The sequence below is a fragment of the Myotis myotis genome, unplaced genomic scaffold (genome assembly GCF_014108235.1).
Source record: "Myotis myotis isolate mMyoMyo1 unplaced genomic scaffold, mMyoMyo1.p scaffold_m19_p_9, whole genome shotgun sequence".
NCBI lineage: Eukaryota > Metazoa > Chordata > Mammalia > Chiroptera > Vespertilionidae > Myotis > Myotis myotis.
The window spans coordinates 31722037-31749852 of record NW_023416401.1 but is presented as its reverse complement, the minus strand read 5'-3'; the positions used below and the strand labels follow the sequence as shown (position 1 = coordinate 31749852).

At 38.7% G+C, this 27816-nt stretch overlaps 1 protein-coding gene across 5 annotated transcripts in view; it reads right to left on the bottom strand.

Annotated features, from left to right (window-relative positions):
• The window catches only part of PIEZO2 (piezo type mechanosensitive ion channel component 2), a 342209-nt gene that overhangs the window by 34851 nt on the left and 279542 nt on the right, over nt 1–27816 (bottom strand). For 4 of the 5 annotated variants that reach the window (XM_036322510.1, XM_036322512.1, XM_036322511.1 and 1 more), the window contains 10 exons: nt 26088–26184; nt 24763–24922; nt 23174–23263; nt 20484–20605; nt 19400–19471; nt 14837–14943; nt 9943–10057; nt 7389–7448; nt 2921–3087; nt 2217–2383 (listed from right to left, as the gene is read on the bottom strand). In XM_036322510.1, the coding sequence (XP_036178403.1) occupies nt 2217–2383; nt 2921–3087; nt 7389–7448; nt 9943–10057; nt 14837–14943; nt 19400–19471; nt 20484–20605; nt 23174–23263; nt 24763–24922; nt 26088–26184 (1157 nt within the window). Of the gene's footprint in view, nt 1–2216; nt 2384–2920; nt 3088–7388; nt 7449–9942; nt 10058–13488; nt 13588–14836; nt 14944–19399; nt 19472–20483; nt 20606–23173; nt 23264–24762; nt 24923–26087; nt 26185–27816 lie in introns of all 5 variants that reach the window. The other variant, XM_036322514.1, reaches the window with a different exon arrangement.

Genomic DNA, 27816 nt, shown 5'->3' with positions numbered 1-27816 from the left:
ATTCCCAAATTAAAGGAAAAACTATATATCTATTATTCCTCAAAGGATTTTAAAGAATTAATACCTATTTTGGGGGGACTGGAGGGGTTATATCCATGAAGAATTTTTTGTACAAAAATCAAATTTAAATCAATATATGTATGAGTACATGTATTTTTTAAATAAAAATGAGGTTTTAACATGTATACTATTTTTTTATCCTTATACAAGGATACATTTTTATTGATTTTAGAGAGAGAAAGAGGGAGGGGGAGAGAGAGAGAGAGAGAGAGAGAGAGAGAGAGAATGAGAGGAGGACACACACACACACACAGAGAAACATTGATCTGAGAGAGACAGATCTACCGGTTGCCTCCTGGAAGTGTCCTGACCAGGGACCAAATCTGCAAGCTTTTGGTGTGCCAACCGAGCCTTCTGGCCAGAGCAACATATGTACTATTTTAAAACTGGAGGGTTTTGTTGTTGTTCTCTTATCTTTCCATACCAATTACTTAGGATCTACAGCAAGTAGATGATTAGAATAAAGAATAGGCACAAGTGGAGAAGTTAAAATACAGCAATTCAGCATCAGCTGAAAACCGCATTTCAAAATAAACATTTTTTACTGACTTCTCCCCATTGAGGTTGCAATTTCAACTTCTAGTTACCTATTTCGGGTGTGGTGTGTTGGTATTGATAAAATAGCCTTAGTTCCTTCCCCTCTTTCATCTCGTAACAAATTTAGTATTTGTGAAGGACAAATAGTCCAGTAGAGCTTGGTCCAGCAAGCTGAAGTATGACTGGGAGAAACCCAGAAGCATCTAAACCAGCTGTGGGAATACAGCCCATCTCTAATGTCTTAGTACAGCAGGAATTTTAACCCAGAATTCCACAAATAATCCTGTGGGTGAGTCTTTCTTCCCAGGCTCCAACCAGTTAGAGACAACTTAATCTTTATGTGTCTATCCCAGAATCAAGCCTAGGGCCTGGCATGGAATAGGTGCTTTTTAACATATTTAATAATAAAAACAATAAACATGTGAATGTTCTCTGTGATACATTTGAAGATGGACACAAGGTGTAATTCATTCAATCTAGCTAATTACCTTAGGCATGTCATTTTCCTCCTAAGACAGGACTTGTGCTTTAACACGAAAGCTAGATCGGTACAACTGACAGCAGCTATCTAGAACACTGTGGTGCAAAGAATTCATAGACTTTTCTGGGATAGGCAGCAAGAAAGACAGGTCAGTTTTCAAAGTAGGCCTGGAGAGTGAAAGAGGCAATGAGAGGCGGCATACCGTATGGTGGTTGTGAGGATGGGCTCTGAGCTGAACTAGATGGTTTTTGGATCCTGAGTCTGCTTATACATACTTTTAAATATATATATATTTTTATTGATTTCAATCAGGTAGGAAGAGGAAGAGAGAGATAGAAACATCCATGATGAGAGAGAATCATGGATTGGCTGCCTCCTGCAAGTCCCCCACTGGAGATCAAGCCTACAACCCAGGCATGTGCCCTTGACTGGAATCAAACCTGGGACCTTTCAGTTCGTAGGCTTACGCTCTATCCACTGAGCCAAACCAGCTAGGGCAGCTTATACATACTTTTGAACTGTGTGACTTCGGGTAAGTTACTTAACCTCTCTAGTCTCCTGCAAAATGGGGATGATAATGTTATGCATCTCATAATATTATGCGGTAACCCATACACAGACTTGGTGCTGGCCCATGACCAATGCATGTTATGCGACAGTGCACGTGATCACAGAACTCAGGGAAGATGGGAGCTGTCAGAATCACTTCTTGGACTTTTATTATGAATCATAAAGTGACAATTCTGAAAGAAAAAGATCAAACAGAACTACAGGTGGCAGAAGATTCTAGTATAGAAGATACTTTGTGGAGCAGCATTTTAAAATCGAGTGAAAGATGCCGCCCTTGACACAAATAAGTCATTTTGTCATCGTGAAGGTCCATTCTTACTTGTCTCCAGCTTGGAAACCCCTATCCTGTGCCTATGAATCATACAGGTGTTTCCAATAGTTTTTTTTTATTGATACCTGATTTTATCTGGCTCCGTCTAGGGGAGGACAATGGAGATATCCTGAAGAGGGTGGGGATCCAGGTTAAGTTCTGATTAACTTTCATCTCATACATTCATTTCTCATATTGATGAAGTCCACCTCTTGTACCTTTGTCAAAACCAAACCCATTGTTTAGAACATGAAATACCTGGAGATACTGTCATGTGAATCTAAGCTATCCATCCTGTGGGCTGTCTGTGCACCTGAAGCGGCACCAGGACGATCGTCAATTGTGTCCAGTCCAGACTCTCTGGAAAGGTTCATGATGTGGTTCTGATAGTACATGTGGATGCTTTCCCGAGTGGGAACGTTGCCCTGCAGCGAAGGAGACATTGCCACAGTTCTTACTTGCCTCTGCAGCCACCGGGCATTTATCAACACTGACAATTCTCAGCTATCCTGCACACCCGGGGTAGATGAACACAAAGCTAGTGAAGTTGGGGACTGATGTCAATGCATTAATGGTACCCAATATTATTGGCTAATGCCAAACAAGAAATCCCTCTTGTTTATGGATGAACATGGTCAAAAGGTATAAACTTCCAGTTGAAAAATAAGTAAGTCATGGGGGTGTACTGTACAGCAGGGTCTCTATAGTGAATACTACTGTATTGCGTATGGGAGTCCCTCCTTATGCACAAGGGATGCATTTCAAGACCCCCAGTGGGTCCTGAAACCATGGATAGAACTGAGCCCTACCTAAACTATGTTTTTCCCTGTACATACACACCTGTGATAAAGTTTAATTTATAAATTAGGCACACCAAAGAACTACTTCGAGTTCTGGAGATTGATTTTTCACAATCTATATAATGTGTAAAGAAGCAAAGAGAATAATTCCAAGAGTGTTACCTTTTTAATTTCTCTGGTCAGCATGCATCTTTCAATTCTCAAAACTGTAGATATATCAATATGCTCCCTTGAAATGGAGTTAAGCCAAGTTGTGAAACTATCCACGGTTGCCAAAAAGAGCACCCAGGTAAATTTCAGAATATTAAATATCCTCTTGATGATATTATCTAGGAGGGAGGAAAAGAAACACAATGTCAAAGGAACAAATGCCATCGCCCTTTTGGCCGCAGGTGCACAGTGGTGTTTTACCAAATGCAGACCTGTCTGAGCCTCCCTGCATCCTGTGGCGTGGGCACTGACTGGGCATGACGGGGGTGTGGGGACCACTGCAGCATAGGAAAGAAACCACCATCGGGCCTTTCTACACGTGCAAGCCAAGCGAGGACGGAATTGTTAACCTTTGGTCAAAACAGCTGCCAGAACAGATTCCTATACTTTTGGTTAAAAGTAGAGATTGCCTTCAAAGATAGTTATGTTACTGACACAGGGATACAAACAGAATGTACTTATCCAGGTAACTGGGTCCTGTAATTCTTTTTCCATAAGTTTCTTCTTTTCTTAAGTAATAATAGTTGTTGGAAACAATTCTGTTGATTCAGTAAGAATTTGACACTTTCTACTGCAGTGGCATTCAGTGACATCATTTAAAATGATTCTGTAGAGCCTAGTACGTGTACTGAGAGTATATATGTACACCACTGTAATATCACTATTCTCAATTATACTGAGCTGTGCTGACTACAAAATATTGCACATGGGATCAACCCTCCCGAAACCAACAGAAGCTGTGAAATTCCTGATGGAATTGGGTTGTCTTCCTTATCTGTGCTGTGACTGGGGGCGCCTGGGAGAGCTGCCCGGGGGGATAAGCTCGGCTCCAGATTGCCACTGTGTCCCAAATGTGTCTCCATGCAGCACGCGCCTCGCCAGCCCTCAGAGAAGCCAACATGAACTTCTGATCATGATCAGGTTTGAGGAGATTCCATAGCTGTGACCTAACTTTATTTTAGGTCTGAATCAAAATGAAAGAGGAACGTTCCCATATTAACCATCTTGCTAGTTTGTTCCTGTAAGCCAATAAGTTCTCAACTAGCATACAAGGAATCCTTGAAGACATGCTACCAAATTTTGATCAATGGATATGTAATGTACAGCAGGGTCTCTATAGTTAATAATATTAAATATCCTCTTAGTAACTTTAGGTCTTAGCAACTTTAGGTGTTAGCAACTTTAGTATATTATGTGTACTAAATATACCTTTTAGTTTTAACATCAAGACCACCATAAGCAAAACTGTGAAATAATTATATTTATCTTTACCACCTCTAGGGTGTACCTTTCTTTTGACTTGGCATTTAAAAATTTTAGTTATTTTTTTTTTTTTTTACAATTTCAAAACCTTGATTACAATAAAGCAAATACTTAGTGAACACAACAATGAGTTAAGAATTGTCTTACTTTTTATTGAAAACAAACACCACTAATAAAAATCCAAGTTGTAGCTCACTCTTCCCACACCAAATAAAGAAAAAAAGAAAGATTTGAGTGTCATAGTAAAACCTTAACGAATTTACAATTAATGATTATAGCCTAGCCTTTATGATCTTGTGCAGGGGCCAACCAACTTTTTTTCTGAACAGGGCCCGAGAGTAAATACTTTTGGCTTCCCAGGCCATACTGTCTGTATTGCAGTGAATCACTCTGCTGCTGTCCTGTGTAAGCAGCTATAGACAACGAGTGAATTGTCTATGAATGGGAATGGCTGGGTTTCCAATGAAACTTTATTTACAGATACTGAAATTTTAGTTTCATAATTTTCATATGTCATGAAATACTCTTCTTTTTAATATTTTTTTTTCAACCATCAAAAATATAAAAATCATCCTTAGCTAACAAGCCTTATAAACACAGGTGGCAGGTATAATTTCCTGACCCGGAATCTAGTATAATCTGATATGACCACTCTGTGACTTGAATCCTCTCTCTCTACTTTAATTCTCACACCACAGTATGAATCAACATTTAACTTTGTAATGGTAAATATATATATTTGTGAATTGAATGGCCTAGGAGGAAGGCAGATTTTCTCCCAGGCAAACGTTTGCTCTTTTCAAAAGGAAAAACATCACAAGCAGCTTAGCTTTACATGGGAGATGGGCAAGAGAGACAAAGAAGAGCTAAACAGTTCTACCTGCTGGAATAACAAGAACCTTGGAGTGGCCAGCTGGTAGCTAAGAAGAAAACTGGAAAAGGAGATGGGGGATGATTAAATGAGAAGGGCCTGGAGGGAAGGGGCCCAAGCCACAGGTGGCTGTGGAGCCAGGCCCCAGAGACACCAGCTGGTGAGAGATCTGCCCAGATGGGAACAGTGATCCCTGACTTTCCTTTCAAAGTAGTGTCCTGCTATGCAAGCTGTCACTGCCTCCCACTGTCCCCCAAACCTCGGCAAAATTGTGTCACACCTAACAGTTTTACATGCAGTACACTTCAGGAAGGAGGGACATGAGAGAATAGTTTCAATTCAACAAAGAAGCCCAGGGAGGGAGCAGCTGCTTGGTGAAGCTGAATGGAGTTGAGCTGGTACAGATTCCACAGGAGAGCCATTCTGAGCCAGAGAGGTCTGGGAACCCTGGGGGCACCTACACTTCTCTTTCCACCCCACACTCCTGTTTCTGTTTTGATCTTGAGCAAGGCAGGCAGCGCCCGCAGTAGTTTGGATAAAACCTCTAGCCATTTGACCCCTGGATGCTGGAAGACTTGAAGTTAGTTACAACTATTAAGAAACGTTAGCAACATCTTACATTTTTGACAACTTATTTTTTTCTCATAGTCACAGTTATTTCCCTAGAGATGGTAAAGATAAATATAATTATTTCACAGTTTTGCTTATGGTGGGCTTGATGTTAAAACTAAAATAGCTGTGTTGAAGACATGTATAACATGCACTTTATAAACTTGGGTGATCACTAACTAACGTGAATTTCGGATTTTTATTTTTACTTATTTTTTAATAATAGAGGCAATAGGGCATAGTCATTAAGAGCATAAACTCTGGGTTCGGACTCCTTGGGTTCAAATCTTAACTCTACCTCTCAGTGGCTATGTAGACTTTGAAAAGTTAATCTTTCTCTGCCTCAGTTTCTTAACTGTTAAATGGGGAAGAGGATCTTTGCCGGGGTTAAACAAGTTAATTTGTCTAAAGCTCTCAGAAAAGTGCCTGACAAAGTTGTGAAATCTAAGGGGTAGCTATTATTATTGTACTAGAGGCCCCATGCATGAAAATTCGTGTATTGGAGGGGGTCCCTCAGCCTGGTCTGCCCATCTCACAGTCTAGGAGCCTTCAGGGGATATCCTAATAAGCTGCAGTTTGGCCTCCCTCTGTGGGAGGCAACCTGACTGATCAGGGGAAGGTGCCACTCCCATCACCCCCCCCTTCCCCCGCCCCGGTCCCCCCCTCCCCCGCCCCCCGCTGCTGCTGCCACTGCAGGCTGCAGTGGCTGCAAGGCCTGAGCCCACAGCTGCAGTGAGCTCGCAGCTGCTGTGACTTTGTGCAGATGGACATCTGGAAGATGTCCGCCCTAATTAGCATATTACCCTTTTATTAGTATAGATAAGGCTTTGTAGCAATAATAGAAGATCTGAGTTCACATACGTATGAATAAAATGATCTGGAAATGGAGGCCAGGTTTAAGAATTGTGCCACAGAGGGTATTACTAGTAATTAGAGCGCCTTTGAGAAGTCTCATTTTGAGCCAGCAGATGGCATCCTTGGACGTATTTGTATCCAGAGTAGAGAGCATAGAAACCTTGCCTGCTGATAATGTACACAGGAAACAGCACTTTTATAGAACTAGAGAGGCATTTGAGTTTGTTTCATTTGGAGAATTTTGTTTTGTTTTTCCTGCATGGAGAAATATTCCTCCTAGTCCCATACTATGCAAAACCCAAATAAAACCATGATGGGGCTAGGAGTTAGAAGACAGGGATTCTGTCCCTGACTGTAGCTCTGGGATCCTGGGCGAACTTATTAGGACTTGGTTTTCCACCATAAAATGAGGAGTTGGCCCAAGTTTCCAGAGTACCTTTCATCTCCCCAATTCTACTTACTGCTTAACTCCTCCTTTCTAGTCTTTAAAATTAATTGCCAATATTTTTGTTCCTCTGTTCTGATGGCTTCTATGGGGTGTTTGTCATTTGTTCCCCAACACCTCCTTTCATAGGTACTTGGAAAAAAGAATTTATAAACTGACTGTGATTAATGTTTAATCCAACAGTGCAAGGGGCAGATCTACTTTTAGGAGTCACTTTGCAATTTCACTAGAGATGAGATTTCAAAGGACACCGGTTATTTAGTCATAGTCCAGAAACAGTATTTGATTAATTATTTTTAGGCAGCTTTTCATTACATAAACATTGGGCAAGGAACATTTTCAAATTTCTCCCTGGTCATATGTATTTATTGTATTACCTGGTCCATCCGATTTCTTTTTGACTGGTTCATCTTCTTGGTCTTCCCACTCCACAGGACCTGTCGAGTGTGTTCAATTAACACGAGTTAGATTCAGTTAGGGTATATTAAATGCCACCCTACTCTTCTGGATTAAAATAAGTCTTAAAAATTAAATTTCAGATATTCTGCCTATCTGAAGAGTTCCTGGGGAAAAGTTGTAAGAATTCATGGCATCCAGAACAAAAATCACGGATACCAAGAAAATAAAATATAGTCAGTCTTATTAGTTAGGAAAATTCAAATGAAAATGAAAGCCTTTCATCATCCCAGAGAAAGACAAATAGTAGAAAGAGTAATACATGGGGGATAAAGCTACAGGGAAGTGCACACTTCCGCTCACGGGAGCGTAAATTACTGAAACGGTTTTGGAAAATACCTATTAAAGCCTCCCCCCCCCCGCAAAAAAAAGCACATCATTTAACCCAGTAATCCCACTTTAAATAATGTATTCTGTGGACAATGCATGTTCTTCCCGACCTTTTGCTATGCATTTAAATACACAGACAAGTCCGACTACATACGGAGTTTTGTTCAGGGATGTCTATGATAGCACTGTTCATTGCAGCAGAAATCTGGAAGCAAACTTTTGTCCATTCGTGATGTAATAGTTGAATAAATTAAGCATATCCACATCACAGAATATTTTGCAGCTATTAAAAAGGGAAGCTATGGATTTGTGAATACTTAATTGGAGAAATGGTCACAATACATTCCTAATGAACATGTAAGAGCAGTTTGTATGGCATGAACTCACTTTTGAGAAAGAAGGGAAACCGGCTTGCACACATATGTGCAGGCCCATGAGAAAGGAGTGGGGGTGAACACAACATGTTGTGAAGATTTGGTAGCTCAGTAGATGGGTATCCAGGGCAGACTGTGCATTTATCTCTTGCCTGATGTCTTCTTACATCAGCTCTGTCTTAATTTTGTCTTATTAAACCAAGGAAGTAAAATAAAATTAAAGTTACCAGGAGGTAGCAGGGGGCAGAATGGTAAAAAGGAGAGAGGTGTTTCTGTTTAGAGCTCCATTAAAAATTATGTTTTTTTCCTTTATTTTTAAATGTATTTTTAATTTCACAAAGAATTTATGTATATATTTTCTCTGTAAAGCACAAAAATTTAAGAATTTAGCTAAGCCTAAAGTTCTCTTTAATCACACCACTTAATCTCAGTCTCTCCACCCCTCCCCCAGAAGCAAGCACTGTTATTAATTTTCTAAGTTTTCTTCCTGACCTTTCTCTTGCATTTACACACTATTATACGAAACCATTAAAATGCAAAATATTATGTTGAGGTTTTTTTTGTTTCATAGATGGTTGCATAATCCGTATGCCATTTTGCAACATAATGCTTTTCATTTAACAATATTTGTCAGGAACTTCTCTCCAAATCAGTTCAAAGTAATCCATCTCATTTTTTAAACTACTGAAGAGTATTCCATTATATAATGATAACATAATCTACTTGGATCTCCTTCTTTCTGTCGGCATTTCAGATGTTTCTAAATTTTTGTTATTAATAAATAATGTTTGATGAATACTAAAGGTGTCCTTGTGCACATGTGCAGATCCTGCTTCAGGTTACTCCACACACCTAGAAGTGGACTGATCTCCACTAGGATTGTACACTTAAAATGTCCCCAGATACTGGCACGTTGCTCTTCAAAGTGGATGGACAACTTTGCAAAAGCACTCAGCTTCCCACTAGTTCCTGTGTTATCCAATGTTTAGCTTCTTGCCAATCCCATAGGTTAAAAGCCCAAAATATCAAAAGACTTAGTTTGTGTTTCTCAAGTTACTAGTGAAGCCGAGCTCTTTTTAAAAGGTTATTTCCCCTTTTTATTTTTTTTGATTTGTGAATTGTTTTCATATTTGTTGATCCATTGGGTTGAACTTTTCTTTTACTGATATTTTGGAATCTTATTATATTAAATACTAATCTTCAGTCTGATTTTATATAATGAAAATGTTTTTCCTGAGTGCCCCCACTGCACTTTAACTTTGCTATTGGTGTGTTTTGTTGTGGTTTGAAATCCCCCCCGCCCCCACCTTAGAAATGTGTTTCTCTGATATGCCTTCAAATGCAGCAGTTTAATGTTGAATATGGCATTGGTAGTTATGTTCCATTTTTGGTTCATGATCAAATGTCAAAGGTTCATCTTTATTATTACTTTTTTCCCAGAACAGCTTTTAACTTATTGATAAGGTCTTGTCTTATATTTATTTTTTTATAATTTAATATCTCTCTCAAAAGAAATTTATTTTCTTCCTACAGACCTTCTTTGGGTTTATTTTGCCTCTCTCCCCCATTTTATAAATGCATCTTAACTTAAATTTATGTTTTAATTTCTTCCAAGTGTCAGACACAAGCAATTAAGAACAAGTAAAAGTCTTTGCACTCTGGAATTTAAGAATTTGATTTCTCCAAAGATTCTGTCCTTTGCAGTTCCTCTGTTGTATTCAAGGCCACAGAAATGCAGAGTGTGGCTAGAGCTGCACCCCAGGACACTCACCCTCCCCAGATCCTTTTCTCTGTCTTTTCTGTTCTTCTCTTGCAGACATTTTTTTCTCTTTGCGCCTCTGTCGGAGTGCTGTTTTAGGGTCAGTAATCCAGGCTTGATAAACAAACTGAAGGGAGAAAATTCAATTATTTTCTGGCTTTTTAATAATTTAATTAAAAGAAAAGAGACCAACACCAAGCTTCCTGACTTTTGGAAACATTATTTTTTCTGCCAACACAAACTAAATACCATCTCCAATATCCTTTCTTTTCCCACCCCCGTATTCTTTCAAATGCTGAGCTGACCTGTGCTATTTTCATTATCATGAAATAATAGATGGAAACAGATTTGTAGGAATATATTTCATTTGGTATCACAGACAATCATGAGAAACTTTGGGTATATACAAACCAGCATTTTTTTCCAGCTCCCCCTGTACTACCACCATTTGTGATACTTAACTATTGATCTTTCCCATTACACACAATGGAATAAACTGGAGGTCTCACTAAGTATCAATAGAGTAATGTTCTTCCATCATAAATAAACTCTGAGTAGAAAACAAAATAGCATCTTTTACTGGCTTACGCTGAGAAACAGTTTTGCACATTTGATACCTTCCCCTGTGAATAACAGCTATTACCAGCAACTTGAGAAAGGGCTTTGCAAATTGATTAGTATTTGGAGAGGAAAAATACTGTGATATTAAGATTAAGAAGTTATTGCAGATGGTATGGAAGGAAAACTTGAGCTTTTGGTTGCCTTTTGTCATTTTCATTCAAGAGCTGAAAATAGTTGCAATAGTATATTATTATAACCAATAACCATGATAGACCCATGAAGAATAGCCCGCCCACTGAGAGTCATGCAGAAGGAACAAAAAGAAAACCTTGATATACAAAGTCAGCCACCTAGAACCATGAAGCCAAGCAGGCATGCGCTTCATGCACCCGCAGACACACCTGGGTCTCAGGGAAGCTGGGTTTTCTGTTCTCATCAGGGAGGTAAAGGAATATTTTGCAGGGTCGCTTGTAGACCCAGGCACTTTCAATTTATTGTATGTAATGTTCAGATTTCTGGGATCTTTGAAAAGCACTGTTTAAGGAAACCATGGGCACTGTGTTGTCAGTAAAATTTAAGAGATATCTGTAGTATTATCAACAATAAAAATATATTTTAAAAATTTAAGAGGGATTCAATGTTTCCATTTATGGAAATGTAAAGGTCATAGGTTATTAAGAAAGAACATGACTTGTCACTGGTAGAAATCTGAATCTTAAGGGCAATTAATGTAAATATATTATTATTTTTTATTTCTAAGTAAAAAACCCAGGAAGCAAAAAAAAAAAATCCTATTTTATGCCCCAAATATTTTTAAAAAATGAGATAAACTGAAATTTGAAGAAGGATCAAATAAAGGAATTTATGGTGGATGTTTATTGAGCATGTTAATTGGGAAGTCTAGCAAGAATATCTCATTAATAAGCAAACTTGCTTCCGCAAAACATTGATTCTTTTAAAAAATCTATTCTGTCAAATGTGAATAAAATTTCAAGCTTAAGAGCAAAATATGGTGACATTTTATTTTAAAAAGTTATTAGAATCCTCTTTCTAGAGTATGCAAGAATCCCAAAAATAAAAAATAAAAAAAATTCAGGATCTGCAAATGTTATAAGTGCACAACTGGATACATTTTTCTCCTCTGAAGAAAATGAAACCTTTGGGCTGGAGGGTGAGAAGAAGAGGAGGTGCTTTGATTAGACTGAAGAGGTCTTAGGGAAATGGTGAGGACGACTGAAATTTGACTGTGTTAAAAGGGAACTCCTGGTTCTACATATGACACCTAAATGATTAAGACTACTGTAATATTGTAAGAATTTCTTATTGTAATAAGAATTTAGATAATGCAAATAAGAGGGAAGAAGGGAGGGGGAAAGGATCATATGACACTCTTTATTTGTAGGTAAATTCTCTTAATGCTGATATTTAGAAATAAAAATATTTTAGAGTTCCAGGAACATCTGACAGAGGGTCAGTTTCACTTAAGTCCAACTGTGTCAGGAAAAAGTTGATGATGAAGGAGGAAACATCCCATTTCTTACTGAGTCAAGGAATGGCATTTTCTTACTGAAACTTCTCAATTCTTACTTGGTGGCTGTAGCTGCCATCCATTTGATGGGTCTCCCTAGGGAATCAGACCTGAGTACCACTCACCACAAGTAGAAAATGCATGGAAATGTCTCTATTGACCTCTGGCTTCTCCAAACTGCACTGCCACTGGATTCCCAACTTTATCTTACATTTTTTTTCTTAAATTTTATTATGCATTATTAAGGAAAATGGAATTCATTTTACAGAACACTTATTATATAAAAAAGAATTTAATCTTTAAAACAGGAGAGAACTTCATTGACATAGAAGATCCTTAACTGAAACTGATTAAATTTCATAAACTGCCCTTTAATTCAGGTGTGGTCCAGGGCTTTCTTTATGTTGTCTGTAAGAAGAGATTTTTTAAATAATAGGATTTAAAAAAATAGTAAGATAGTTACATTGTAGTCTTTCACAGAAATTCTTTCACATGGATGGAGAGACTCACAGAATAGAGAAGAAAGAATCCGAGGGAAGTGGCAACGGTGAATATTAAACTAATATGCAGGGACCTAGAGTAGATCCTGCTACTCAAGGTGGTCCAGCTGCTTGCACTTCACCCAGGAGTTTGAGAGAAATACAGAATTTCAGATCCCACCCAGGACCTGCTGAATTTAAGTAACCTGCATTTAAATAAGATCCTCAAGTGAACTGTGAGAAACACCGTTCTTAGTCATTATCCAAACCATTTGCTTAACACCTAGGAGCATAAAGACCTAAGCGTTTTCATGCTTGCCTCAGATTAAGTCAAGAGAAATAGCTGTCTTTCAAGTACAACAAGAGTAACTCACTGCCTATGATTTTCAGTAGTGAAGGGACGACAGCATAGGTAGCTGGATATGAACAGTTATTCAGCTCAGTACCTGGGAAGGAGCAGCTGTGCAGACTGCACACAGCAGCACCGTCTAGGGAGGAGGTGTGCTGAATTCCCAATGAGAAATGGAAAATGATGTCCAATTTAGGAAGATGGAGAATTGACAGGAAGCCAGGAAGGAGGTGGAGCAAACTGAATCTTTTATTGGCTTACTCGTAATTTAACCAGCTTTCTGAGAAAAATTATACTTTTCACACATCATAACTGATGCATGCAACCAGATATGACCCTTTTCAAGTGAGATGTGACTTAGACAAAACTACAAAAAGGACAGAAATAGATGTATATCTGCATTTTCTCTTCCTATTTTTCGATAGGCTCTAGTGTCAATGGAAAAACGAGAATCAATAATATGAAATTTGGCTTCTCAGAATTTTTATGGAAAACTTTGTCTAACGTTTTAAATTCTTAGAATTCCTTCATTGCTCGATCTATAGAACAGGGAAAATGCAGATGTAGCAACAAGGGTCTGCTTGTCTAAAGATCTACAGAGCAGAGGGTCACACACCACACACCAGTAAAACATCAAATACCTTTGCAGCTCTGATTAAATACTGAAGAATAGTTTTGGGAAGTTTAATGACAGACTTTGGCAAGGCTAAAATGGCTGATGCAAACTTCCCAATAGCTCTCTACAAAGAAGGACAAAGCAAGAGTAGTTAGTAGAAAAAAAACAAAAACTAGTAATTTAATATATGATGTCAGCATGAGTTTGTCTCTACAATTACATCAACTAGGCTCAAATGTGCCAGTCACTGAAGCTAGAATAAAAGTGTGCTTATGTTAGAAAGAAAGAAGATAGTCAAACGTTGCACATAATCCATGAAAATAGTGAAGACGACCTCGGTCTCTCCTTCGCTGCATGATGAGTTAGAACAAGAGTCATTAGAACAAAAATAAACAAGTCAAGTCGTTAGTATTTGACAAGCCAGCTGCACGCATGCCCACAGACACAGTCATCTGGAAACACACTAGGTTAGCGATGGGGCCAGTGAGAAAGCATCAGAGCAAGGTGTCTCCGTGAATAATTTAGTTCTTCAGTGTCACTGGGAAAACGGATGTAACCTGCCAGCTTGAGAAGACCTGGCCAGCAAACTGACAATAGCCTCTTCAAGGACACAACATGTAATTCTAGGTGCTTGTAGTATAACCAAGGAAAACTAACTCCTAATATGTGGCTCTTTCCTAAATCTGTATACATATAAATCTATATCAAGCTTTCATTCCATATGTAACTCTTCCGACAAATCATCATGTTTAGGTAGCACTGATTATACATTCACTGGGTACACTATACTTAGGCTAATGAGCTATACGACTGAGACTGGTGCAGCAAGTTCTGGGGAGAAAAGGGCAGTTAAGTTGGAAAAAAATCAGAGCTGTGCTAGATACTTTTACTGTTTCAATAACTTCTCAAATCTTTAGCAATATTAATAAAACTGACTTTCAAAACAAAGCAATATTTAAATGACCATTTGTTTTCAAACAAAGCATGATCAACTATCTACATATTGAAATATAAGTCCACTCAAGTAATCCAAAGCAAGGACAGAGAAGTCTTCTTCACCTCCCACTTGCAACAGAAAAATAAAGTTCACCTAAGGAAGTTTAATGTTTTTGTTGGTAGCATCAGAAACATTTTGGATACAAGTGAATGAAGACCCGACTGGAACAGTGTTCTTGTGTGGTAGAAACTATGGCAATGCTGAGAGCAAGCAGCATTAGTTTAATGAGGAAAAAACAATTTCAGATGTAGGTCAGAAGCTTAGGGCTCTAACACATATGAACATGGCAGAAGTCTAGGCTTTTAAGCACGATCTGTCAAAAAAACAAACAAAACTCCATTAGCAAAGAACATGATTTCCCAAATCCCATAATTACCTGGAAAGCTGACTTTCTTGGAGGTTCTTCGTCTTCCTTTTTTAATTCTTCCTCTTCCTCCTCTTCACTATCCGTTTCAAACAAATAATAGTCTCCACTCCTGACCACTAAGCAAAACAAAATATTTACTTACTTCTTAAAAGAGATACAAAATAATCAGGGGATTTTTAATGAAATGCCCCCCAAAGATACACATAAATTGCCCATAAAAGGACCACAGCAAGAGACATTGATAGAGAGGAAAAATACAAGAGATGAAGAGGATTCATTCTGGGCTATGCTATGTGCTGTTGGCATGACTGAGTCTACAGAGCATGAAGGCCTTGTCTGTGCCATGTAAGAGAATTGGCCACTACTGGGTTGATCTGGTATTTTCTTCCTTCTTCGTTGTAAATGTTATACAGATGTATCAGATCAACTCTGCAGCAACCAGTTTTGTTACCAAGATGACCAAAATAACTGAAAAACTATTTTGCAATTCAGCAATTCTGGTCTTTTAGACAAGGCTGAAGTAAAGTGGAAGGCTTGGTGTTGTCTGAATGGGTCCAAACTGTTGTAGAAAACCAATCAGGAAGATTCAGGACCAAGAATCCGTGTCACCAATCTTCTACTTCACTTTATACTGTGCAGACCTGGCTTCCCCACACGTCACACAAGGGACACAGATATGGCAAGACATTTGAAAGAGTTGATTTTTAAAAAAAATAACACATTGCCATGAGGAAAAAATGGGTGGGCAACATTAAAAAAAGAACACAACCACAATAATGCCACCACCACCACCACTCTGGCTGTTTCTACATGGAGCATGGGACAGACTGAGGCACGGCAGACATGGTCCATACAGTTTAGTGCTGTTAGACTTCTGGTCAACCAGGAACTCCCCAGTCACTTACTGAAATCTGAGGAGACCTGTACTGAGCATAAGACACCAAGCACAAACAGTATAGATCATCCTTGCCTTGCTTAATACTTTCCCTGCAAGAACATATTGCTGTGCTAAGAGTTAGGATTAGAGAGAGCTAAAATGTCCAGAGATTTATAGGAATTTGAGGATCATATTTTTTATCAGTTTGATCGTTATTTTAAATTTATCAGAGAAAAGAGACCCAGCATATATATTTCTGATGCTACAAGAACTGTACCATCCTTGCAGGAAAACATTAATACTTTCAAGTTATGTTCAAGACTTCAAATGCTGAGTTTTCTTTTGGATAACATAACATGATGTGTCCAGTTATGTTTTGGACTTAAACATTGCAAGGTAATGGGAAACCTTGGCTTGTTTAAAATTAGTTGCTTGAATATCACTAACATGGTCAAAAGGTAAATAATTTTGCCCATGATTTCAGACGTATCTGAGGCCTCCATCCATGAAGACGCAGAGGGAATGAATTGGGCCTTATATCCTTGAACAGAAGCACTGTGATTTGTTTTTTTTTACTTTGAAGACATAACCAGGCCCAGAGTACTGGGTCCAGGCCTGAGGAAATAAATGCAATATAACATAAGGTAAGAGTAAGCAAGAACAAACCAAAGTGACAGCATTACGTTTGACAGTGAGAAGACCATTAAAGTAATGCCTCAATGTAAGCTCAGAGATTTGCAGGAAAGTTACATGGACTGTACGTCACATGGTCATTTGGTAAAAACAGAGTATCAGATTGAGCATTTTACCCTCATTATAGTCTCTAAAATCAACAGTAGCTTAAACTGTATTCAATCATACCTTCTACAACTTTATCCATGAGGACACTGTGAGCCCTCAGGTAGTCATAGCATTGATTTTGTAATTTGAAAAGCTACCGATTTGTATGTGAGAGGTAGAATGAACACATTACAAAAAGAAATATGTTAAATATTTTCTATTCTTTACAAAATGTTATTGACATAAAACTAGGGAAGTAACAGAGAATATTTTCTTCAGCGCTATCTGCTAATAATGAGTAGAGCTCTTACATATGCCTTTGTTAGTGCAGAGATCCTGCCTCCAGCCTGTGTCCCTATACGTATTATGGATGCCAATGTTATTAATGAGCAACTAAGCATGAAAATAAATTTTAAAGTCCCATCCTCCCAAAATGGGCCCTTTATTTCTTATATTTAAATATAAAGTGAGACTTGGCATTGATTTAGACAGAATTAAAGTGACAAGAAGACACACTACACTGAAATGGAAGGTATCATTGAACAGCAATGATGCAATCGCATGTGTGCACATAGGTATGGAAGTGGGAGGTTTGTCACCTGCAGTCTATGTTAAGATCTCGAATGCTGACCAATAATATGGACAACAGAGCAACATTATTATACTGCCAATGGATTTACACAAGGGTATTCCAACTACACTTATTTTTATGCTTGACCCCACTAAGAAATATCTACTTGGAAGCCCAGTGACTTTTAGAGAAATAGCACTTTCAATAAAGTGCTTCCAGATCTGAATATAAGTTTTGGAGCATGTCATAGTGTAAAATAAATCACATGTTCATTCCTTTCCTTTCCTCAAAAGCCTGTAAAGAAAATATATTTTGTAGAAAAAAATTTAACACCATGCTCAGAATATGATTCCAACCTATGAATAGCACACATTCATGCATTATTGCATCATAAGGTATTGTAACGAGGCACATTTAGTTTAATACCAGTCTTTAAGAACTTGATATAATGAGGGTGAAATGAATCAGAAAATCTAAAGACAATACCCTTCATAGGAAGTTCTTTAAATTATTCCCAACTTGTAAGATCATTATCAAAGACCATATCCAAATCCTTCCAAAATGCAACATTTAGATGAGAAAGGACATACAAACGTAATGATTGCAATGGGAATTTATCCCAGCTGAAAAAAACCAAAACATTTAGTATGACACAATTTTGAAATGGATAGGTCTCTTTAAACTCACAAAGAACCCTTTAAAAACAGAAAGATAGGCATAGTTTACTTGTGACTTGATAGAAATGGGCCCACAGTGCAATGCATTGTTAGATTATCAGCATGACTAATATGTCAATGGGCAATAAATTAGAGTCACAGAGAATTTCACCTTGAATTTTGCCTTTTGACTTGGGCAGAAGATAAAATAAAACTCTTTACAACAGATGGATTTTTTTTCTGCCACAATGCTAAAATTCAATATTTGGGATTAAATTTATTTACATCCACACATACTGAGCAAATTTTGAATATTGCTTTATTAAATTGGTTTACCGATTTAAAAAAAATATATTTCTAGAATCAGAGAAGCTAATACCAGTGTCTTAGGTGACACTAGGAATTAAATATGGGAAAAGATTCTGATCAATTTGATTCTCTACTGATTCTAAATATCCCACTAGTAGAGTCTCTCCAATCATCATGTGATGGAATGAGCCTTGATGGTATTCCTTGTCTGATTATATGAGCTACAGTTATTTTTTTTAAAATATATTTTATTGATTCTTTACAGAGAGGAAGGGAGAGGGATAGAGAGTTAGAAACATTGATGAGAGAGAAACATCGACCAGCTGCCTCCTGCACACCCCCCACTGGGGATGTGCCCGCAACCAAGGTACATGCCCTTGACCGGAATCGAACCTGGGACCTTTCAGTCCGCAGGCCGACGCTCTATCCACTGAGCCAAACCGGTTTGGCTAGCTACAGTTATTAAAACACAGAACAAGACATAAAAGACTGAAGATATTTTAAGTAATTTTCAAAATAATTAATAATTCCTTAATTTCTAATACATTTAAAGAGGGCTGGATTCAAAGGAATCATTCCATTAAAATACCATTGGCCAATACTGGGTGATAGACAGTTCTTTTGCCAAGCAGAACAAATACAGCCACAGAGTACCATAATTCCTCATTATTGTTTTATGCTCAGGAGGGAAAAGCACTAATTCCATGTGGCTACCAAGTACTGCTTTTCAAAACTGTTTTCTGACTCCTCTTAACGGGTCCCGGCTGAGCTGCAGGTGCTCTGAGGCCACACGCTGTGAGCCTTTTTAAAACTAGGGAGGAGGCAGAACTAAAAAGTAAATTCATTTTAAGTTGTCCTCATTTTTATATTTAATAAAGTGTAAAAATTCCTCACGTGCAAATAAAATCTAAGCTCTGGGAATGAGGGTAGGGGAGGCTCATTGGCATCCATGCCTAGTGTCTTACAAGAGGGTCGCAAACACTGTGAACATAATGATTATCCTTAAATCAGGGTCCCAGGAGGCACAGAAACTTATTTTTATTAAGGGTTTTAAGCCATAAAACAAATACACATCAGCAGGACTCTACACCTCAGAAGTGGATAACATAGCAATCAATGATTCTTTCCTTTCTGAGCCCGTAAATGGTGATCAAGCTTAGCTTTCTTCAGCCAGCATGTAATCACTAATTTCTCTGGAAGTTTCTATATACAGGCTCAGAGAGTCATTCATATCTCAATTTTCCTATGCTCCGACCCCCTATCAAGTCACAAGGATCAAACCATGCATGAAAACACACAGGCCATGGGGACGCCTGAATTCTGGTCAAGGATATAAGGGTTAGAACTGACAAAATTGTAAGAGGATCGAGAAAACCTACTGGAAGCATGATCAACCCAAGGCCGCCACCACTGCTTTTTTTTGCCCTTGGCTTTCTGTTTGTCTGCTTCTCCTAAAATAAAATATGTCCAAATATTAATTCTTACAAAGCGAGAAAACAAATTTTGAAAACCACGCTAAAACAACTCAATTGTCAAAATCTAGATAAGTTGCAAAAGTACATCAGAGGTCAGGAAAAGGAACTATACGGAATCTGAAAAATTTACATGAATTAGCAATTGATTTCACAAGGTAAATACTGTGTTCTATTCACTTTATGCCACATTTCCATTTTCTTTTTAGTAACAGAAAAAAATATTTAAAAAGGTATTATCTGTCAAAAATACATTTCACACTAAATTTTTTTTGAATCAACAGAAAAAGCATCACCCAAAATTTATAGCACAATTCAGTGGCAAATAATTTGTTAAAACCATATGTTCCCTATAGTCAGACATTTTTCTTGCGATTATTTGAATATATGGTTGAAAAAATATGTTTACTAGTGATGAATAGATACTATCATGCATTATTTCTTCATTCCCTCTAAATAAAAAAGCATACAAACATTTATAAGAAGACCTTTTCAACTTTGCTGGGTATAATATAGCTATTATTAGATATCATGAATACATTTAAATATAAATATCATTAAATGATACTTTACCATTATTTAGACACCACATAAAATATGCATATATACTTAGTTTTCATATAATATTCATAGAAATCAAAGATTACAGTAGATTGCATATCTGAAATATCTTCCCTAAAGAAATAAATTAAGCGAATTTATGCCCAATTCCTTCAGAAACACATCTGTGAATCAGAAAGCAGGTTACATATTGATGTAAGTTGTTTTGCTGAAGAGAAGATACTTGTAAAGTCATGGATTCATTAAATGTGTACTTCATGAAACAAATAAAGGTATCCCATTCACAATGGAATGTAAAACTTGTCAAGTTAAAAAAATACATTGATAATATTGGCAAAATGAAAACTAACATTATTTTACAGCCCTACCCAATATCATGCTATTATTCAATATCAAGGTACTTGAGCAAGAGGGAAATGTCTCGACATACTTTCATCATCCTCTTCAGAGAGTTTTTGGATGTCTTGGCCTTCCCCTGACTCCTGGGTCAAGCTCAGCATCCTCTCCTTACCCTTTTTGTATTTCTGTTGCCTGGCCTTAATGCGATCCATCCTGAAAGATGCAAAAGCAGCAGCAATGCCAAGAACACGTCCGCAGTTATCCTATGGTCATACTTTGAGTTTACACTTTTATGTACATAGCTAAAAGCATGAACACAGTGGTCGATATTTGGACTTGTGAATGGTTTCTTATTAGAAGCAAGTATCTCCATTTTTTTTAATATACTTACGCTAATTTTTACTACACAGATACAAGCCTTAATAATATGACTGATAATAATTTGCTAAAGTTTGATATGCAATACTTTATGTCTACTTATACCGTGTACCATAGCTTTCTGAATGCAGCATATTATCCTATACTATATAATAAAAGCCTAATATGCTAAGTGTCTGACTGTTTGACCATTTGACCAGTCGCTATGACACACACTGACCACCAGGGGGCAGATGCTCCGAGTATTTGGTTAGCTTGCTGCTGGGGTCTGGCTGATCGGGACTGGGTGAGATGGGCCGGACACCCCCTGGAGCCCTCCCACGGTTCCTCCTGGCCCTGATCATGCACCAGTGGGGTCCCTCAGCCTGACCTGTGGGGATTGGGCCAAAACTGGCTCTCCAACATCCCCCGAGGGGTCCTTGATTGAGAGAGGTCTCAGGCCAGGCTGAGGGACCACACCAGTGCACAAATCTGTGCACCAGGCCTCTAGTGAAATATAAAGTCCTTTATTCTCCCAGGTTTTGCATTTTTAAATATCTGTCTACCTTACATGGTTGTTGTGAACATCAAATGACAAAAATATGTGAATGTGAGAACTATTGTAAATAGCAAGTCGCTCATAAAATGCTAATAAGTATTTTGTTAGATCATATGCTTCTTCTCTATTTCAAATCTAATCTCTTATTGGTTCTGGACAAATGTATTACTGAATCTTTAATTATTGACTTAGTACCTTTATTTTGTGTGCTTATTTAGGAAGTCTATTTAGATACTGCAATGTTGAACTCTATTTCCTAGGTCCGCCCTCCTGAAATGTTCCATTGTTTAATTCAGTTTCTTACAATTCTGGATATATTGCTCAAGAACTGGTTTAAGCACCATTTCTCCTTTGTGCAGCTAAAACATTTTCAGTTTATTTTTTGCAATGATCACTGTCTTCATTCTTTTTTATTCTGACCTTCTATCACTTAAGCAAATGAAAAAATTCAGTGAAGTGAATTACAGTAACAGGCCTCACTTATGGGAACACATTCTAAATGTGGGTCCAAATTTGTTATTTCTCTAGACCTGATTTAGGTATTTAGAAACAACATTAGCAACAGTTACACTGTATCACACTATATAGCTCGTATATGTGAATGTAAAATAACCATGCCATGGAATACGTGTAATTTGTACTAGCAAATATTTTTGCATGGGTAAAAATGAGGTCAGAATGCAATGAACTAGTTTAAGCAAACTCAGGGAATTTTTCTCGTGTGCTGAATTCTAGGCTGTCAGCTCTTAAACTTGCCCTCCAAACATGACGGGCTATCGACCCTCAGAAGTTCCATTCATTGCTGGAAATCTCACTCGAAGAAAATTCTTTACAATGCGCCAAAAATAAACAAACAAACAAAACCCCCTGGAATTCAAAATTCTCAAATCTCTTGGGTGAAGTCAGTCCATGACTCAACTTCTCCAGGATGCTCTGTTGGAAAAGGTCTTGAACTGAATATAGGGAAGGATGGGTTGCATTTCTAGCGCTGCCTCGTTAGTTGTGAATTTTAAATGATCTAATACTGTGGGTCATCAGTTTCTTCCTGAAGAGACTGGATTATATTATCTGTAAAGATCCTTCCAGAGCCAGAACTCTGCATTTATTCCCTTAACCCACAGGTGTGATGATCATTTACTCCAAGTGCCTGGCACTGTGAAGGGCGCTGTTTCATTCATTACCTTGTTTAATCTTTCTAAAAACCTCAGGGAGAATTGTCAGCCCTAATTTAAAGCAGAAAATTAAAATCCAGAGAATGTGAATGACTCGCTCAAGTTATCAAAGTAAGCAACCGAACTAAGCCTTGACATTGGCCTTACCCAAGCCGGCTCCCTTTCTACCACAATGTAGCCAACTTTCTTTTTAAAGACTTCCATGTCCAGCCTATCAGGCACACCAGTAAATACCTGGGAAGTTGTGAATCAATTTTTCAGGGGGTTGAGCTTCTAGAGCAGTGGTTCTCAACCTTCCTAATGCCGCGACCCTTTAGTACAGTTCCTCATGCTGTGGTGACCCCCAACCATAAAATTATTTTCATTGCTACTTCATAACTGTAATTTTGCTACTGTTATGAATCATAATATAAATATCTGATATGCAGGATGTATTTTCATTATTACAAATTGAACATAATTAAAGCATAGTGATTAATCACAAAAACAATATGTAATTATATATGTGTTTTCCGATGGTCTTAGGAGACCCCTGTGAAAGGGTCGTTCGACCCCCAAAGGGGTCGAGACCCACAGGTTGGCGACCCACAGCTTGAGAACCGCTGTTCTAGAGAGAGAGCTGGGAGTGTCTGAATGGGATCATACCAACCAACACTAAAAGGAACAGAGGAGAGGAAAATAAAGCATCCTTACTGCCTCTTCAGCTGATCCATTGACTTTTTCTCTTCCTCAATTCTTGCTTTCACAGCCTTTACAATTGTGGCCTGGAAAAGTTCAGCCCCTCTAAAGGAAAATTGGAAACAGAACAAATTAGTATTTCTAATAATATAGAACCCCTAAAATAACTATAAGGGTTCAAAAACATTTCTTGTTGGGCTGTAGACTGAAGTTTCCTGGCCCCTTCTGAGTGGACAAACATGGTACAGCCTCCCCCAGGACGGTGTGGCTGCTCACAAACTTTGAGAGATCAGTAAAACTAAAATGGTTTGTGTTTCTTAAGACATTGAAAGCCACGCACCGCTTCAAACCTGTCCCACAGAACGTTACACCTAAGGTTACTCACCTGACCTTATTCTAGTTTGTTCCACTAGGGAGCATTTGCAAGAGTGAGTTCAGATTGGTTTTCTACTCAATACGTAAGGACAAGTGCAAAGTTGAATTGCAAGCCCCATCAATGGGGTTTTCAGTCTCTTGCCTCTTTGATTCTATTCTTTCTATCTTTCCCCTCCCTTCTGCTTTTTCTCACATTTCAAGCCAACTTAAGGGTCCCCATAGATCTCATCAACCTAATATCCTCAACTCTGTCCCATCGTCACAGGTCACAATCGCTTGGCATATGGCAATTCTGCAGAATCTCAGTGGTGTGCCAGCCCTGTGCTTGGACGGGCTATCATCAGAGGTGCAGAAACGCATGGTTGGCCAACTAGCCACTGCACCGCACTCTCTGGAAGCTTGTCTGCTCCTCTCCAGTGGCTATTTCACACTTCTTACCCTTTTCTGAAATCCTGAATTCTGCCAACGGCTCTTCACTCCTAGTAAACGGCCCACCTTCCTACTTCCCGGAGAGAACATCAGTCATGAGCAAGTATTTGCTCAGCTTCCCACCACCTATCCTGTGGATACCCTTTCTCGGTGACAGTGGAAGAGGTGACGTTCTCCTGTCTAAGGCCGCCTGTGCTCAGGTGTCTTCCCCACCTGCAGCCTGAGGGACTCCATCCTTCCATTTTCTCCTTCTCTTCCTACATTTTCAACCTTTCCACTGCCACTAAAACCTGTTTATAGGCATGCAAACATTCTCAAATCTTAGAAAAAGAACCCATGTACCTCACACTTTCCTATGTACAGCCTTACATTACTGCCCCAGGATAGTCAAAGATATTGCATCGCTGTTTCCAAGCCTTTACTTTTTAAAAAATGTATTTACTGAGGTGACACTGGTTAATAAAATTCCATAGGTTTTGGGTGTACAGTTCTACAATATATCATCCGTATATTGTATTGTGTGTTCACCACCCCAAGTCAAGTCCCCTGCCTCCAAGCCTTTACTTTCAACCTCAGCTCACTGGGGTATGGTTCTGATTCTCACCTGTCAAGGTCACTGATTGCGCTGTTCAATTGGCTAGTGTCTCTGATACAGGTACAGCAGTCAAGGGGGTCACGCACCTAGCCATCTCGATGGCATTCCTTTTAATACTTAGTCCTCTTCCTAGTCTTTCCCCCTAAGCCTACAAGATCAGGGGCAAAAACTGAAAGAAGCGTGGAGACTAAGAAATCTGCCCTACCTCGATGCCAGGATCTGTGAAGCTTTTATATCCGCCACAACGTGTAGGAAATAGTAACTCATAAAAACTCTTCTCTGCAGCAGGAGGAAGGCAAAACATATACTGTCCCAAATGATTCCTGCTTCACCACTGGGTAGTTTACACGAGGAATCAGCATCAGCTGAGGCAAAAAATTAAAATAATTAAAATTAACATCCATTTCTTTTTTGTTATTTTATAAAACCTGTGTGTGATCAGGCTTGGGAAATCACATAGGCATGAAAGCAACATTCTGATCCATCAACTCACTTATGAGTTGATTTATTTACGAGCAAGGCCATGCACTTAAAGTCCAATATGAACATTGATCCATGAGGCTGACCGCAAAGCGAACTCTTGACAATGTAAAGCACAGGAAGGGCTCTTTGCTAAGGAAGACTCCTGAGTGTTCCTTTCTTTTAGGGAGAGAGGGACTCCTTTCCCCCAAACCCCCAACAAAGACCATAAAGAAATAATGACTGCATGTCTCAATGCCAGAGGCAATGCTCTGGTACAAAATAAAATACCCTTTCTGGAAACGGGCTCTAGCCAGAGGTAGGCAGCACACTGGGGCCTATTAGAAGAAAGGGTCTCAATAGCACATCTGATCCTAAGTCAAAGCAAATCCCCTGTGACTCTTCATCCTCCGCACAGTATAGCCTGGGTTAGCTGCTGCAGTGGGGGAGCGTCATGTTCAAGCTGCCCCCATTCTAGGCACCGGGGAGGACCGTGTGTGGTGTTGCCCTGGGTGCTGATGCAAGAGGCAAAGAGATGAAAATGGGACTTCTGTCTCTGTCTTGGTGGGAGTGTAACTCCAAAAAATCTGCAGCTCTTCCCACTTGTTTCCTGAGTTTGAGGTTCTCTGAGCTTCCAGAGGAGAAAAGAACATGGAAGTCAGAATTACATTGATGCCCGAAGATTCTAACTGCACACAACCACAGGTTTGAGTGGGCATCTGTACTCTTCCTAATCATAATTCAAAATGTTCAGGGAGCTACTACAGGCAACACCCAGCCTCCAGACCTGCCAGGATTTAGGATGTTTTTAGATGACAATCCACGATGTCCAGAATAGGAGCATTTCCTTGTTATGGACAATAGAGTCATAATGTAGTGCAATCCTATAGCCTCCATGTACAGATCAAATTGAAATCCATTTTTATCTCTCTCTCTCTCTCTCTCTCTCTCTCTCTCTCTCTCTCTCTCTCTCTCTCTTTTTACATGTTTTGGCCCAACGTTTAAATTATAACAATACAGCTGTCCTTCCCTCTTTGTTCTTCCATTCCCAAATATGCTTCTCATACTTACGCATTTTATAGCCTTTGACTGTGCAGGCCAGGCTGAAAGCTTGGATCAACCAGCAACTATTTTTAACCAATTTTTCGATGTATCCACATGCTCCTATCTGAAAAACAAATGGAAAAGGCAAATTCTGAAATTCTGCACCCAGAAAAAAAGCTTGATGTCTTGTGATCCTAACAGGTGCAAGAATTCACAAAGTCTCAGTGCCAATGACTGTGGGAGGTACTGACGCGTAAAATTACAGTCACCACTGGGTGGTGCTATGAATGCTTCCAGAGCACCATCATTTCCCAGGGAAAATTAGGCCCAATGAGTAAAGGAAGCATCTTCAAGGTGATGTTTGCTGCACTTGGAAGCACCTCTCTTTTCAAAGAGGAAATCTTGGATTATCACAGAAACAAGCTGAACTCTGTGATAGTGAATGGGTAAGCACTACACTCTAGGACTTTGATTTTAGTCCAGTTACTTCCTGGCTTGTCAGACATATGAAACCTATGCTCTCTGCCAGGACATCATCACAAACATAAAACATTAATGATATATGGTTCTTAGAATAGGAGATGATTTTATTTTTTGCCAATTCTCTGGGTAAAGGAATATGTTTTTTGTTGATTTGATTTTTTGTCTCATAACAATGCTTTCTTGTCATGTATTACACATAATTATTGTAAGCCAGCACATAAAAGTGATGGCTGAATTATGCAGATTTCTTGGGGACATGTGAGATAGGAGAATATAAGTAGAATTTTCTCCCAAATCAGCAGTAACCCAGCATCAGTACATGCTTTCTGAATTCACATTTCAGTCCTACACAGCCATGCTTTTGTTCAGGTTCCCAAGTTGGGAATATTCTCCCTGCCTTGTCTACCTGGATACCCTTCAATCTCTCTTTCAAGTCTCTGATGGGTTCAAATGGCATCACCTCTAAGAAGCCTGTTCCCAACTTATCTAGGTAATATATTAAGTACCCCTTTTTTGTTTTATTTTCCTGAACCCTTGTGATAATTAGCATCAAAAGATCATATAATTATAAGAAGGTCTATCTTTCCTTCCAGAATGTGAGTTCCTTGAGGATAAAATTTGAGTGCTATATATTTTTAGCTCTTCAAGATATAAAACAGTGCCTAGCAAAAGCAGTGCAATTTAGGTTTACAGAATGAATGAATGAACTTTGTAGACAGATTTTCCAGGAATGGTTGTAGGGATCAGCTTCTAGTAACAGATCCTTCACCATCAGATTGGCTTTAGAATGAAATGGTGTTCTGTTGTCTCTCATACCCTCTCCTAAAACTCCCAGTGCTACCCCAAATGTACATAAATACTGGTGCGGTAAAATTGATAAATAAAAGTCACTTTTAGTGTCAACTAGAAAATCAACATTTCAATGGGTTGTAGACAAAATAAATTATTCAAACACATATTCATGGTTACACAGACTTGACTTTCCAAGACCTCCAAATATAGCAATGGATGTGCCGTTGCCCTCTCCCTCCCTCCCCAAATCAAATGCTTTCAGAGTTAAATTGCCTGCCCAGTGAGCTCATCTTTAAGTAGTTAGGAAGGGGAGAAGCAGGAAGTCATTACATCACTATTCTTCTAATGCATTATCACCTATAACCTGGGAGTAGCAGGTACTAGGATTAACTTTAAGTTAGGGCCAACTACAGATGTATTAACTCCTTCAGTTCATGGAAGATTATTGTTTAATATCCTGAAATAACAAATAACTTAACTG